This window comes from Lampetra fluviatilis, unplaced genomic scaffold (genome assembly GCF_964198595.1).
Source record: "Lampetra fluviatilis unplaced genomic scaffold, kcLamFluv1.1 SCAFFOLD_543, whole genome shotgun sequence".
Classification (NCBI taxonomy): Eukaryota; Metazoa; Chordata; class Hyperoartia; order Petromyzontiformes; family Petromyzontidae; genus Lampetra; species Lampetra fluviatilis.
In genome coordinates, this window is record NW_027621141.1 from 2,585 (window position 1) to 17,500 (window position 14,916).

Consider the following 14,916-nt stretch of genomic DNA (forward strand, 5'->3'; position numbering starts at 1 on the left):
CCCACCCACCCACCCACTCACCCACCCACCCACCCACTCACCCACCCACTCACTCAACCACTCACCCACCCACCCACTCACACACCCACCCACCCACTCACCCACCCACCCACTCACCCACCCACCCACCCACTCACCCACTCAACCACTCACCCACCCACCCACTCACTCAACCACTCATTCACCCACCCACCAACCCACCCACCCACCCACTCACCCACTCACCCACTCACCCACCCACCCACTCACCCACTCACCCACCCACCCACCCACCCACCCACCCACTCACCCACCCACTCACCCACCCACCCACCCTATCTTCCCGTAGGGCTGGAGTGCGATGCGCGTCGTTTTCAGGACGCTGTAGGTCAGCGTGTCGAGCGACTTTCCCACCGCTCACCGCACTCGGCGGAGGCTTGCCGCTGGCTGGAGAACAACCGTCACCGATTCCACGGTGCCGTTCACCAGCCCATCGCCCTCACGGTGAAGTACCGTCGCTCTGTGCCGGAGTGTTCCGTGGTGAACGGTGTGAACTGTACCACGGTGTAGTGGTGTCGCGCTCTCACGGTGAAGTACCGTCACTCTGCTGCCGGAGTGTTCCGTGGTGAACGGTGTGAACCGTACCACGGTGTAGTGGTGTCGCTCTCTCACGGTGAAGTACCGTCACTCTGTGCCGGAGTGTTCCGTGGTGAACGGTGTGTACCGTACCACGGTGTAGTGGTGTCGCGCTCTCACGGTGAAGTTCCGTCGCTCTGCTACCGGAGTGTTCCGTGGTGAACGGTGTGAACCGTACCACGGTGTAGTGGTGTCGCGCTCTCACGGTGAAGTTCCGTCGCTCTGCTACCGGAGTGTTCCGTGGTGAACGGTGTGTACCGTACCACGGTGTAGTGGTGTCGCGCTCTCACGGTGAAGTACCGTCACTCTGCTACCAGAGTGTTCCGTGGTGAACGGTGTGAACCGTACCACGGTGTAGTGGTGTCGCGCTCTCACGGTGAAGTACCGTCACTCTGCTGCCGGAGTGTTCCGTGGTGAACGGTGTGAACCGTACCACGGTGTAGTGGTGTCGCGCTCTCACGGTGAAGTACCGTCACTCTGCTACCGGAGTGTTCCGTGGTGAACGGTGTGAACCGTACCACGGTGTAGTGGTGTCGCGCTCTCACGGTGAAGTACCGTCACTCTACCGGAGTGTTCCGTGGTGAACGGTGTGAACTGTACCACGGTGTAGTGGTGTCGCGCTCTCACGGTGAAGTACCGTCACTCCGGAGTGTTCCGTGGTGAACGGTGTGAACCGTACCACGGTGTAGTGGTGTCGCTCTCTCACGGTGAAGTACCGTCACTCTGTGCCGGAGTGTTCCGTGGTGAACGGTGTGAACCGTACCACGGTGTAGTGGTGTCGCGCTCTCACGGTGAAGTACCGTCACTCTACCGGAGTGTTCCGTGGTGAACGGTGTGAACTGTACCACGGTGTAGTGGTGTCGCGCTCTCACGGTGAAGTACCGTCACTCTACCGGAGTGTTCCGTGGTGAACGGTGTGAACCGTACCACGGTGTAGTGGTGTCGCGCTCTCACGGTGAAGTACCGTCGCTCTACCGGAGTGTTCCGTGGTGAACGGTGTGAACCGTACCACGGTGTAGTGGTGTCGCGCTCTCACGGTGAAGTACCGTCACTCTGCTGCCGGAGTGTTCCGTGGTGAACGGTGTGAACCGTACCACGGTGTAGTGGTGTCGCGCTCTCACGGTGAAGTACCGTCGCTCTACCGGAGTGTTCCGTGGTGAACGGTGTGAACCGTACCACGGTGTAGTGGTGTCGCGCTCTCACGGTGAAGTACCGTCACTCTGCTGCCGGAGTGTTCCGTGGTGAACGGTGTGAACCGTACCACGGTGTAGTGGTGTCGCGCTCTCACGGTGAAGTACCGTCACTCCGGAGTGTTCCGTGGTGAACGGTGTGAACCGTACCACGGTGTAGTGGTGTCGCTCTCTCACGGTGAAGTACCGTCACTCTGTGCCGGAGTGTTCCGTGGTGAACGGTGTGAACCGTACCACGGTGTAGTGGTGTCGCGCCCTCACGGTGAAGTACCGTCACTCTACCGGAGTGTTCCGTGGTGAACGGTGTGAACCGTACCACGGTGTAGTGGTGTCGCGCTCTCACGGTGAAGTACCGTCGCTCTACCGGAGTGTTCCGTGGTGAACGGTGTGAACCGTGCCACGGTGTAGTGGTGTCGCGCTCTCACCGTAGTGTGTGATAACCGTAGCGTACTGTGCCGTACTGTATCAGTGACGTGTGGTTTTACTGTACCATACTGTATCCGTGACGTGTGGGCGTACTGTACCATACTGTATCCGTGACGTGTGGGCGTACTGTACCATACTGTATCCGTGACGTGTGGGCGTACTGTACCATACTGTACCCGTGACGTGTGGGTGTACTGTACCATACTGTATCAGTGACGTGTGGTTTTACTGTACCATACTGTATCCGAGACGTGTGGGCGTACTGTACCATACTGTATCCGTGACGTGTGGGCGTACTGTACCATACTGTACCCGTGACGTGTGGGCGTACTGTACCATACTGTATCCGTGACGTGTGGGCGTACTGTACCATACTGTATCCGTGACGTGTGGGCGTACTGTACCATACTGTATCCGTGACGTGTGGGTGTACTGTACCATACTGTATCCGTGACGTGTGGGCGTACTGTACCATACTGTATCCGTGACGTGTGGGCGTACTGTACCATACTGTATCCGTGACGTGTGGGCGTACTGTACCATACTGTATCAGTGACGTGTGGTTTTACTGTACCATACTGTATCCGTGACGTGTGGGCGTACTGTACCATACTGTATCAGTGACGTGTGGTTTTACTGTACCATACTGTACCCGTGACGTGTGGGCGTACTGTACCATACTGTATCCGTGACGCGGGTGATACAGTGATGATGATGATGGTGGTTGTGATGATGGTGGGGGTTGTGATGATGATGGTGGTTGTGATGATGATGGTAGTGATGATGGTGATTGTGATGATCATGATGGTGATTATGCTGATGATGGTGATTGTGATGATGATGATGATGATTGTGATGATGATGGTGATTGTGATGACGATGGTTGTGATGGTGGTGATTGTGATGATGATGATGGTGGTGGGTGATGATGACGATGGTGGTGTTGGTGGTGTTTGTGATGATGGTGATGTTGGTGATTGTGATGATGATGATGGTGGTTGTGATGATGATGATGGTGATTGTGATGATGATGATGGTGGTTGTGATGATGATGGTGATGATGACGATGGTGGTGGTTGTGATTGTGATGATGATGATGATGGTTGTGATGATGATGGTGATTGTGATGGTGGTGATGATGGTTGTGATGATGATGGTAGTGATGATGGTGATTGTGATGATGACGATGATGATGATGGTTGTGATGATGATGGTGATTGTGATGATGACGATGGTGATGATGACGATGATGATGATGGTTGTGATGATGATGATGGTGATGATGACGATGGTGATGGTTGTGATGATGATGGTGGTTGTGATGATGATGATGATTGTGATGATGACGATGGTGGTGGTTGTGATTGTGATGATGATGATGGTGGTTGTGATGATGGTGATTGTGATGATGATGATGACGATGGTGGTGTTGGTGGTGTTTGTGATGATGGTGATGTTGGTGATTGTGATGATGATGATGGTGGTTGTGATGATAGTGATTGTGATGATGATGATGATGGTGGTTGTGATGACGATGGTGATGATGACGATGGTGGTGTTGGTGGTGGTTGTGATGTCAGCTCACCCCACGAGATGAATCTGCGGCTTGTTTCCTGGAGAACCACATCTCAGCCAACGACCTCCGTGCCTTCGTGTTCGAGACCAGGGAAGACATGGAGACCTTCCTTAGAGTGGTGAGTCGGTGGGTGGGTGGGTGGGTGGGTGGGTGGGCGGGTGGGTGGGTGAGCGGGTGGGTGGGTGGGTGGGTGAGTGGGTGAGTGAGTTGGTGATTGAGTGGGTGGGTGGGCGGGTGGGTGGGTGAGCGGGTGGGTGGGTGGGTGGGTGAGTGGGTGAGTGAGTTGGTGATTGAGTGGGTGGGTGGGCGGGTGGGTGGGTGAGCGGGTGGGTGGGTGGGTGAGTTGGTGGGTGAGTGAGTGAGCGGGTGAGTGGGTGAGTGGGTGGGTGAGTGGGTGGGTGAGTGGGTGGGTGGGTGAGCGGGTGAGCGGGTGGGTGGGTGGGTGAACTGCTGGGTGGGTGAGTGGGTGAGCGGGTGGGCGGGTGAGTGAGTAAGTGGGTGGGGTGAACGGGTGGGTGAGTGGGTGAGTGGGTGAGTGAGTTGGTGATTGAGTGGGTGAGTGGGTGAGTGAGTGAGTGGGTGAATGAGTGAGTGGGTGGGTGAGTGGGTGAGTGGGTGAGCGGGTGAGCGGGTGGGTGAGTGAGTGAGTGGGTGGCTGAGTGGCTGAGTGGGTGAGTGAGTGGGTGGGTGGGTGGCTGGGTGAGTGAGTGGCTGAGTGAGTGAGTGGGTGGCTGAGTGGGTGAGTGAGTGAGTGGGTGGGTGGGTGGCTGAGTGGGTGAGTGAGTGAGTGGGTGGGTGGGTGGCTGAGTGGCTGAGTGGGTGAGTAAGTGGGTGGGTGGGTGGCTGGGTGAGTGAGTGGCTGAGTGAGTGAGTGGGTGGCTGAGTGAGTGAGTGGGTGGCTGAGTGGGTGAGTGAGTGAGTGGGTGGGTGGGTGGCTGAGTGGGTGAGTGAGTGAGTGGGTGGGTGGGCAAGTGGGCGGTGGTCCTTTGTATACCTTTCGCCATGTTTCACTATCCTTGTGTGTCTATCTCTCTCTCTCTCTCTCTATGTCTCTCTATGTCTCTCTATGTCTCTCTGTCTCTCCCTCTGTCTCCCTGTCTCTCTGCGTGTGCAGATGAGAGATGAGCAAAGGCTGAAGGTCAACGCCGTCCGAGCGCCTCCGAAAAAGCCCGAAGACTTCCACCCACGGACCCCTCTCTCGCAGATCTCACAGCCGTGAGTCACCACTACAGTGTCTCTCTCTCCCCGTGTCTCTCTCCCCGTGTCTCTGTGTCTCTCCCCCCCCTCCCCGTGTCTCTCTCCCCGTGTCTCTCTCCCCGTGTCTCTCTCCCCGTGTCTCTCTGCGTCTCCCCATGTCTCCCTCTCTCCCCGTGTCTCTCTCCCTGTGTCTCTCACCCCGTGTCTCTCTCCCCGTGTCTCTCTTCCCGTGTCTCTCTGTGTCTCTCTCTCACCGTTTCTCTCTCTCCCCGTGTCTCTCTCCCCGTGTCTCTCTCCCCGTGTCTCTCTCCCCGTGTCTCTCTCCCCGTGTCTCTCTCCCCGTGTCTCTCTCCCCGTGTCTCTCTCCCCGTGTCTCTCTCACCGTGTCTCTCTCACCATGTCTCTCTCTCCCCGTGTCTCTCTCCCCGTGTCTCTCTCCCCGTGTCTCTCTCACCGTGTCTCTCTCACCGTGTCTCTCTCTCACCGTGTCTCTCTCCCCGTGTCTCTCTCCCCGTATCTCTGTGTCTCTCTCCCCGTGTCTCCGTGTGTCTCTCCCCGTGTCTCTCTCTCTCCGTGTCTCTCTCCCCGTGTCTCTCTCACCGTGTGTCTCTCCGCGTGTCTCCGTGTCTCTCTCCCCGTGTCTCTCTCCCCGTGTCTCTCCCCCCGTGTCTCTCTCCCTCCGTGTCTCTCTCCCAGTGTCTCTCTCACCGTGTCTCTCCCCCCGTGTCTCTCCCCCCGTGTCTCTCTCACCGTGCCTCTCTCCCCGTGTCTCCGTGTGTCTCTCCCCGTGTCTCTCTCTCCCCGTGTCTCTCTCCCCCCGTGTCTCTCTCACCGTGTGTCTCTCCGCGTGTCTCCGTGTCTCTCTCCCCGTGTCTCTGTCTCTCTCTCACCGTGTCTCTCTCCCCGTGTCTCTGTGCCTCTCTCCCCGTGTCTCCGTGTGTCTCTCCCTGTGTCTCTCTCTCCCCGTGTCTCTCTCCCCCCGTGTCTCTCTCACCGTGTGTCTCTCCGCGTGTCTCCGTGTCTCTCTCCCCGTGTCTCTATCTCTCTTTCCCCGTGTCTCTCTCCCCGTGTCTCTGTGCCTCTCTCCCCGTGTCTCCGTGTGTCTCTCCCCGTGTCTCTCTCTCCCCGTGTCTCTCTCTCACCGTGTCTCTCCCCCCGTGTCTCTCTCACCGTGCCTCTCTCCCCGTGTCTCCGTGTCTCTCTCCCCGTGTCTCTGTCTCTCTCCCCGCGTGTCTCTCTCCCCGCAGACCCTACGGGTTCTACTCCTACCTGCGGGAGCTCTTCGACGTGCCACCTCTGGTCATGAGCTTCCTGTGCGAGCACTACCACGTTCACGACGTCCCCGTGGGGACAGAGACCACGACAGCAAACCTCGAGAAGGTGTGTGTCTCTCTGTCTCTGTGTCTCTCTGTGTGTCTCTCTGTGTGTGTCTCTCTGTGTGTCTCTGTGTGTGTCTCTCTGTGTGTCTGTACCACGTTCACGACGTCCCCGTGGGGACAGAGACCACGACAGCAAACCTCGAGAAGGTGTGTGTCTCTCTGTGTGTCTGTGTGTGTCTCTCTGTGTGTCTCTGTGTGTCTCTCTGTGTGTCTGTGTGTGTCTCTCTGTGTGTGTCTCTCTGTGTGTCTCTCTGTGTGTCTCTCTGTGTGTGTCTCTCTGTGTGTGTCTCTGTGTGTGTCTGTGTGTGTCTCTCTGTGTGTGTCTCTGTGTCTGTACCACGTTCACGACGTCCCCGTGGGGACAGAGACCACGACAGCAAACCTCGAGAAGGTGTGTGTCTCTCTGTGTGTCTCTCTGTGTGTGTCTCTCTGTGTGTGTCTCTGTGTGTGTCTCTCTGTGTGTCTCTGTGTGTCTCTCTGTGTGTCTGTACCACGTTCACGACGTCCCCGTGGGGACAGAGACCACGACAGAAAACCTCGAGAAGGTGTGTGTCTCTCTGTGTGTCTCTCTGTGTGTGTCTCTGTGTGTGTCTCTCTGTGTGTGTCTCTCTGTGTGTCTGTACCACGTTCACGACGTCCCCGTGGGGACAGAGACCACGACAGAAAACCTCGAGAAGGTGTGTGTCTCTCTGTGTGTCTCTCTGTGTGTGTCTCTGTGTCTGTACCACGTTCACGACGTCCCCGTGGGGACAGAGACCACGACAGAAAACCTCGAGAAGGTGTGTGTCTCTCTGTGTGTCTGTACCACGTTCATGACGTCCCTGTGGGGACAGAGACCACGACAGCAAACCTCGAGAAGGTGTGTGTCTCTCTGTGTGTCTCTCTGTGTGTGTCTCTGTGTGTGTCTCTCTGTGTGTGTCTCTGTGTCTCTCTGTGTGTGTCTCTCTGTGTGTGTCTCTCTGTGTGTGTCTCTCTGTGTGTGTCTCTCTGTGTGTCTCTCTGTGTGTGTCTCTCTGTGTGTGTCTCTGTGTGTGTCTGTGTGTGTCTCTCTGTGTGTGTCTCTGTGTCTGTACCACGTTCACGACGTCCCCGTGGGGACAGAGACCACGACAGAAAACCTCGAGAAGGTGTGTGTCTCTCTGTCTCTGTGTCTCTCTGTGTGTCTCTGTGTGTGTCTCTCTGTGTGTGTCTCTCTGTGTGTGTCTCTCTGTGTGTCTGTACCACGTTCACGATGTCCCCGTGGGGACAGAGACCACGACAGAAAACCTCGAGAAGGTGTGTGTCTCTCTGTCTCTGTGTCTCTCTGTGTGTCTCTGTGTGTGTCTCTCTGTGTGTCTGTACCACGTTCACGACGTCCCCGTGGGGACAGAGACCACGACAGCAAACCTCGAGAAGGTGTGTGTCTCTCTGTCTCTGTGTCTCTCTGTGTGTGTCTCTGTGTGTGTCTCTCTGTGTGTGTCTCTCTGTGTGTGTCTCTCTGTGTGTCTGTACCACGTTCACGACGTCCCCGTGGGGACAGAGACCACGACAGAAAACCTCGAGAAGGTGTGTGTCTCTCTGTCTCTGTGTCTCTCTGTGTGTGTCTCTGTGTGTGTCTCTCTGTGTGTGTCTCTCTGTGTGTGTCTCTCTGTGTGTCTGTACCACGTTCACGACGTCCCCGTGGGGACAGAGACCACGACAGAAAACCTCGAGAAGGTGTGTGTCTCTCTGTCTCTGTGTCTCTCTGTGTGTGTCTCTGTGTGTGTCTCTCTGTGTGTGTCTCTCTGTGTGTGTCTCTGTGTGTGTCTGTACCACGTTCACGACGTCCCCGTGGGGACAGAGACCACGACAGCAAACCTCGAGAAGGTGTGTGTCTCTCTGTCTCTGTGTCTCTCTGTGTGTGTCTCTGTGTGTCTCTGTGTGTGTCTGTGTGTGTCTCTCTGTGTGTGTCTCTCTGTGTGTCTCTCTGTGTGTGTCTCTCTGTGTGTCTCTGTGTGTGTCTCTGTGTGTCTCTGTGTGTGTCTCTCTGTGTGTCTCTCTGTGTGTCTCTCTGTGTGTGTCTCTGTGTGTGTCTCTGTGTGTCTCTGTGTGTGTCTCTGTGTGTGTCTCTGTGTGTCTCTGTGTGTGTCTCTCTGTGTGTGTCTCTGTGTGTGTCTCTCTGTGTGTCTCTCTGTGTGTGTCTCTCTGTGTGTCTCTGTGTGTGTCTCTGTGTGTCTCTGTGTGTGTCTCTCTGTGTGTGTCTCTCTGTGTGTCTCTCTGTGTGTGTCTCTGTGTGTGTCTCTCTGTGTGTCTCTCTGTGTGTCTCTCTGTGTGTGTCTCTGTGTGTGTCTCTGTGTGTCTCTGTGTGTGTCTCTGTGTGTGTCTCTGTGTGTCTCTCTGTGTGTCTCTCTGTGTGTGTCTCTGTGTGTGTCTCTCTGTGTGTCTCTCTGTGTGTCTCTCTGTGTGTCTCTGTGTGTGTCTCTGTGTGTCTCTGTGTGTCTCTGTGTGTGTCTCTCTGTGTGTGTCTCTGTGTGTGTCTCTCTGTGTGTGTCTCTCTGTGTGTCTCTCTGTGTGTGTCTCTGTGTGTGTCTCTCTGTGTGTCTCTCTGTGTGTCTCTCTGTGTGTGTCTCTGTGTGTGTCTCTGTGTGTCTCTGTGTGTGTCTCTGTGTGTGTCTCTGTGTGTCTCTCTGTGTGTCTCTCTGTGTGTGTCTCTGTGTGTCTCTCTGTGTGTCTCTCTGTGTGTCTCTCTGTGTGTCTCTGTGTGTCTCTGTGTGTCTCTGTGTGTGTCTCTCTGTGTGTGTCTGTGTGTGTCTCTCTGTGTGTGTCTGTGTGTGTCTGTGTGTGTGTCTCTGTGTGTCTCTGTGTGTGTCTGTGTGTGTCTCTGTGTGTCTCTGTGTGTGTCTCTCTGTGTGTGTCTGTGTGTGTCTCTGTGTGTGTCTCTGTGTGTCTGTGTGTGTGTCTCTGTGTGTCTCTGTGTGTGTCTGTGTGTGTCTCTCTGTGTGTCTCTGTGTGTCTCTCTGTGTGTCTCTGTGTGTGTCTCTCTGTGTGTCTCTGTGTGTCTCTGTGTGTCTCTGTGTGTCTCTGTGTGTGTCTCTCTGTGAGTGTCTCTGTGTGTGTCTCTGTGTGTCTCTGTGTGTCTCTGTGTGTGTCTCTCTGTGTGTGTCTGTGTGTGTCTCTCTGTGTGTCTCTGTGTGTCTCTCTGTGTGTGTCTGTGTGTGTCTCTCTGTGTGTCTCTGTGTGTCTCTGTGTGTGTGTCTCTCTGTGTGTGTCTCTCTGTGTGTGTCTCTCTGTGTGTGTCTCTCTGTGTGTCTCTGTGTGTCTCTGTGTGTCTGTGTGTGTCTCTCTGTGTGTCTCCCTGTGTGTCTCTCTGTGTGTGTCTCTGTGTGTCTCTGTGTGTCTCTGTGTGTGTCTCTCTGTGTGTGTCTCTGTGTGTGTCTGTGTGTGTCTCTGTGTGTGTCTCTCTGTGTGTGTCTCTCTGTGTGTGTCTCTCTGTGTGTGTCTGTGTGTGTCTCTCTGTGTCTCTGTGTCTCTCTGTGTGTGTATTGTGTGTCTCTATGTGTGTCTCTGTGTGTGTCTCTGTGTGTCTCTGTGTGTCTCTGTGTGTCTCTGTGTGTGTCTCTCTGTGTGTGTCTCTCTGTGTGTGTCTGTGTGTGTCTCTGTGTGTGTCTCTCTGTGTGTGTCTCTCTGTGTGTGTCTCTCTGTGTGTGTCTCTCTGTGTGTGTCTCTGTGTGTGTCTCTGTGTGTGTCTCTCTGTGTGTGTCTCTCTGTGTGTCTCTCTGTGTGTCTCTGTGTCTCTCTGTGTGTGTCTGTGTGTGTCTCTCTGTGTGTCTGTACCACGTTCACGACGTCCCCGTGGGGACAGAGACCACGACAGCAAACCTCGAGAAGGTGTGTGTCTCTCTGTCTCTGTGTCTCTCTGTGTGTGTCTCTCTGTGTGTGTCTCTCTGTGTGTGTCTCTCTGTGTGTGTCTCTCTGTGTGTCTGTACCACGTTCACGACGTCCCCGTGGGGACAGAGACCACGACAGAAAACCTCGAGAAGGTGTGTGTCTCTCTGTCTCTGTGTCTCTCTGTGTGTGTCTCTGTGTGTCTCTCTGTGTGTGTCTCTCTGTGTGTGTCTCTCTGTGTGTGTCTCTCTGTGTGTGTCTCTCTGTGTGTCTCTCTGTGTGTGTCTCTCTGTGTGTCTCTGTGTGTGTCTCTGTGTGTCTCTGTGTGTGTCTCTCTGTGTGTCTCTCTGTGTGTCTCTCTGTGTGTGTCTCTCTGTGTGTCTCTGTGTGTGTCTCTCTGTGTGTGTCTGTGTGTGTCTCTCTGTGTGTGTCTCTCTGTGTGTCTCTGTGTGTCTCTGTGTGTGTCTGTGTGTGTCTCTGTGTGTGTCTCTGTGTGTCTCTGTGTGTGTCTCTGTGTGTCTCTGTGTGTGTCTCTGTGTGTCTCTGTGTGTGTCTCTCTGTGTGTGTCTGTGTGTGTGTCTCTGTGTGTCTCTGTGTGTGTCTGTGTGTGTCTCTCTGTGTGTCTCTGTGTGTCTCTCTGTGTGTGTCTGTGTGTGTCTCTGTGTGTCTCTGTGTGTCTCTGTGTGTGTGTCTCTCTGTGTGTGTCTCTCTGTGTGTGTCTCTCTGTGTGTGTCTGTGTGTGTCTCTGTGTGTCTGTGTGTGTCTCTCTGTGTGTCTCCCTGTGTGTCTCTCTGTGTGTCTCTGTGTGTCTCTCTGTGTCTCTGTGTCTCTCTGTGTGTCTCCCTGTGTGTCTCTATGTGTGTCTCTGTGTGTGTCTCTGTGTGTCTCTGTGTGTCTCTGTGTGTGTCTCTGTGTGTGTCTCTGTGTGTGTCTGTGTGTGTCTCTCTGTGTGTGTCTCTGTGTGTCTCTGTGTGTGTCTCTCTGTGTGTGTCTCTGTGTGTGTCTGTGTGTGTCTGTGTGTGTCTCTGTGTGTGTCTCTCTGTGTGTGTCTCTCTGTGTGTGTCTCTCTGTGTGTGTCTGTGTGTGTCTCTGTGTGTGTCTCTGTGTGTGTCTCTCTGTGTGTGTCTCTCTGTGTGTCTCTCTGTGTGTGTCTCTCTGTGTGTGTGTCTCTGTGTGTCTCTGTGTGTGTCTCTCTCTGTGTGTCTCTGTGTGTCTCTGTGTGTGTCTCTCTCTGTGTGTCTCTGTGTGTGTCTCTCTGTGTGTGTCTCTGTGTGTGTCTCTGTGTGTGTCTCTGTGTGTCTCTCTGTGTGTCTCTCTGTGTGTGTCTCTATGTGTGTGTCTCTATGTGTGTGTCTCTATGGTGTGTCTCTCTGTGTGTGTCTCTGTGTGTCTCTCTGTGTGTCTCTCTGTGTGTCTCTCTGTGTGTGTCTCTGCGTGTGTCTCTGCGTGTGTCTCTGCGTGTGTCTCTGTGTGTCTCTGTGTGTGTCTCTCTGTGTGTCTCTCTGTGTGTCTCTCTGTGTGTGTCTCTCTGTGTGTCTCTGTGTGTGTCTCTCTGTGTGTGTCTCTGTGTGTCTCTCTGTGTGTCTCTGTGTGTCTCTCTGTGTGTCTCTCTGTGTGTCTGTGTGTGTCTCTGTGTGTGTCTCTGTGTGTGTCTCTCTGTGTCTCTCTGTGTGTGTCTCTCTGTGTGTCTCTGTGTGTGTCTCTCTGTGTGTCTCTCTGTGTGTCTCTCTGTGTGTCTCTCTGTGTGTGTCTCTCTGTGTGTGTCTCTCTGTGTGTCTCTCTGTGTGTGTCTCTCTGTGTGTCTCTGTGTGTCTCTCTGTGTGTCTCTGTGTGTCTCTCTGTGTGTCTCTCTGTGTGTCTCTCTGTGTGTGTCTCTCTGTGTGTCTCTCTGTGTGTGTCTCTCTGTGTGTCTCTGTGTGTCTCTGTGTGTGTCTCTGTGTGTCTCTCTGTGTGTCTCTCTGTGTGTGTCTCTGTGTGTCTCTCTGTGTGTGTCTCTCTGTGTGTCTCTCTGTGTGTCTCTGTGTGTCTCTGTGTGTGTCTCTGTGTGTCTCTCTGTGTGTGTCTCTGTGTGTCTCTGTGTGTGTCTCTCTGTGTGTGTCTCTCTGTGTGTCTCTCTGTGTGTCTCTCTCTGTGTGTCTCTCTGTGTGTCTCTGTGTGTCTCTCTGTGTGTGTCTCTGTGTGTCTCTGTGTGTGTCTCTGTGTGTCTCTCTGTGTGTCTCTCTGTGTGTGTCTCTGTGTGTGTCTCTCTGTGTGTGTCTCTCTGTGTGTCTCTCTGTGTGTCTCTCTGTGTGTCTCTGTGTGTCTCTGTGTGTGTCTCTCTGTGTGTGTCTCTGTGTGTCTCTCTGTGTGTGTCTCTGTGTGTCTCTGTGTGTGTCTCTGTGTGTCTGTGTCTCTCTGTGTGTGTCTCTCTGTGTGTCTCTCTGTGTGTGTCTCTGTGTGTCTCTGTGTGTGTCTCTCTGTGTGTGTCTCTGTGTGTCTCTGTGTGTGTCTCTCTGTGTGTCTGTGTCTCTCTGTGTGTGTCTCTCTGTGTCTCTCTGTGTGTGTCTCTCTGTGTGTGTCTCTCTGTGTGTGTGTCTCTCTGTGTGTGTCTCTCTGTGTGTGTCTCTGTGTCTCTCTGTGTGTGTCTCTCTGTCTCTTTGTGTGTCTCTCTGTGTGTCTGTGAGTCTCTCTCTCTCTGTGTGTCTCTCTGTGTGTCTCTGTGTGTCTCTGTGTGGCTCTGTCTCTCTGTGTGTCTCTCTGTGTCTCTCTGCGTGTCTCTCTGTCTCTCTAGGTGCTGAGTGACCTACCACTGAGGCAGTTCTACACCACCATGTCCCAGTACCGCATGCGCACCTCACGCTACACGGGGGACCTGGTCACTGTGTGTCTCTCTGTCTCTGTGTGTCTCTCTGTGTGTCTCTCTGTGTCTCTCTGCGTGTCTCTCTGTCTCTCTAGGTGCTGAGTGACCTACCACTGAGGCAGTTCTACACCACCATGTCCCAGTACCGCATGTGCACCTCACGCTACACGGGGGACCTCGTCACTGTGTGTCTCTCTGTCTCTCTGTGTGTCTCTCTGTGTGTCTCTCTGTCTCTCTGTGTCTCTCTCTGTGTCTCTCTAGGTGCTGAGTGACCTACCACTGAAGCAGTTCTACACCACCATGTCCCAGTACCGCATGCGAACCTCACGCTACACGGGGGACCTGGTCACTGTGTGTCTCTCTGTCTCTGTGTGTGTCTCTCTGTGTGTGTCTCTCTGTGTGTGTCTCTCTGTGTGTGTCTCTGTGTGTGTCTCTGTGTGTCTCTGTGTCTGTCTCTCTGTGTCTGTCTCTCTGTGTGTCTCTCTGCGTGTCTCTCTGTCTCTCTAGGTGCTGAGTGACCTACCACTGAGGCAGTTCTACACCACCATGTCCCAGTACCGCATGCGCACCTCACGCTACACGGGGGACCTCGTCACTGTGTGTCTCTCTGTGTGTCTCTGTGTGTCTCTGTGTGTCTCTCTGTCTCTCTCTCTGTCTCTCTGTGTCTCTCTCTGTGTCTCTCTAGGTGCTGAGTGACCTTCCACTGAGGCAGTTCTACACCACCATGTCCCAGTACCGCATGTGCACCTCACGCTACACGGGGGACCTGGTCACTGTGTGTCTCTCTGTCTCTCTGTGTGTCTCTCTGTGTGTCTCTCTGTCTCTCTGTGTCTCTCTCTGTGTCTCTCTAGGTGCTGAGTGACCTACCACTGAAGCAGTTCTACACCACCATGTCCCAGTACCGCATGCGAACCTCACGCTACACGGGGGAGCTCGTCACTGTGTGTCTCTCTGTCTCTCTGTGTCTGTCTCTCTGTGTCTGTCTCTCTGTGTGTCTCTCTGCGTGTCTCTCTGTCTCTCTAGGTGCTGAGTGACCTACCACTGAGGCAGTTCTACACCACCATGTCTCAGTACCGCATGCGAACCTCACGCTACACGGGGGACCTGGTCACTGTGTGTCTCTCTGTCTCTCTGTGTGTCTCTCTGTGTGTCTCTCTGCGTGTCTCTGTGTCTCTCTAGGTGCTGAGTGACCTACCACTGAGGCAGTTCTACACCACCATGTCCCAGTACCGCATGCGAACCTCACGCTACACGGGGGACCTGGTCACTGTGTGTCTCTCTGTCTCTGTGTCTGTCTCTCTCTCTGTCTCTGTGTCTATGTAGGTGCTGAGTGACCTTCCACTGAGGCAGTTCTACACCACCATGTCCCAGTACCGCATGCGCACCTCACGCTACACAGGGGAGCTGGTCACTGTGTGTCTCTCTGTCTCTGTGTCTGTCTCTCTCTCTGTCTCTGTGTCTATGTAGGTGCTGAGTGACCTTCCACTGAGGCAGTTCTACACCACCATGTCCCAGTACCGCATGCGCACCTCACGCTACACAGGGGAGCTGGTCACTGTGTGTCTCTCTGTCTCTGTGTCTGTCTCTCTCTCTGTCTCTGTGTCTATGTAGGTGCTGAGTGACCTTCCACTGAGGCAGTTCTACACCACCATGTCCCAGTACCGCATGCGAACCTCACGCTACACGGGGGACCTGGTCACGACGAGCTCCGGCCTGCGTCCCGCTCAGCTCCTCACCGCCGCCCCGTCCAGCGCTGCCGAGGAGATCAGAGCCGTGAACGTCAAGAGAGAGGTGGGGGGGGGGGGGGGGGGTGGTGGGGGGGTGGTGGGGGGGGGGTGGTGGGGGGTGGGG

At 54.6% G+C, this 14,916-nt stretch overlaps 1 protein-coding gene across 1 annotated transcript in view; it reads left to right on the forward strand.

The window, feature by feature from the left end:
* Positions 1-328: 328 nt before the first annotated feature.
* SMC5 (structural maintenance of chromosomes 5) overlaps positions 329-14,916 on the forward strand; it is a gene marked incomplete at its 5' end in the record, with an annotated part of 55,107 nt that continues 40,519 nt past the window's right edge. The window contains 7 exons of the mRNA XM_078885249.1: positions 329-483; positions 3,812-3,925; positions 4,922-5,022; positions 6,252-6,384; positions 13,751-13,834; positions 14,245-14,328; positions 14,533-14,622. Coding sequence (XP_078741375.1) covers positions 329-483; positions 3,812-3,925; positions 4,922-5,022; positions 6,252-6,384; positions 13,751-13,834; positions 14,245-14,328; positions 14,533-14,622 — 761 coding nt within the window. The remainder of the gene's footprint in view (positions 484-3,811; positions 3,926-4,921; positions 5,023-6,251; positions 6,385-13,750; positions 13,835-14,244; positions 14,329-14,532; positions 14,623-14,916) is intronic.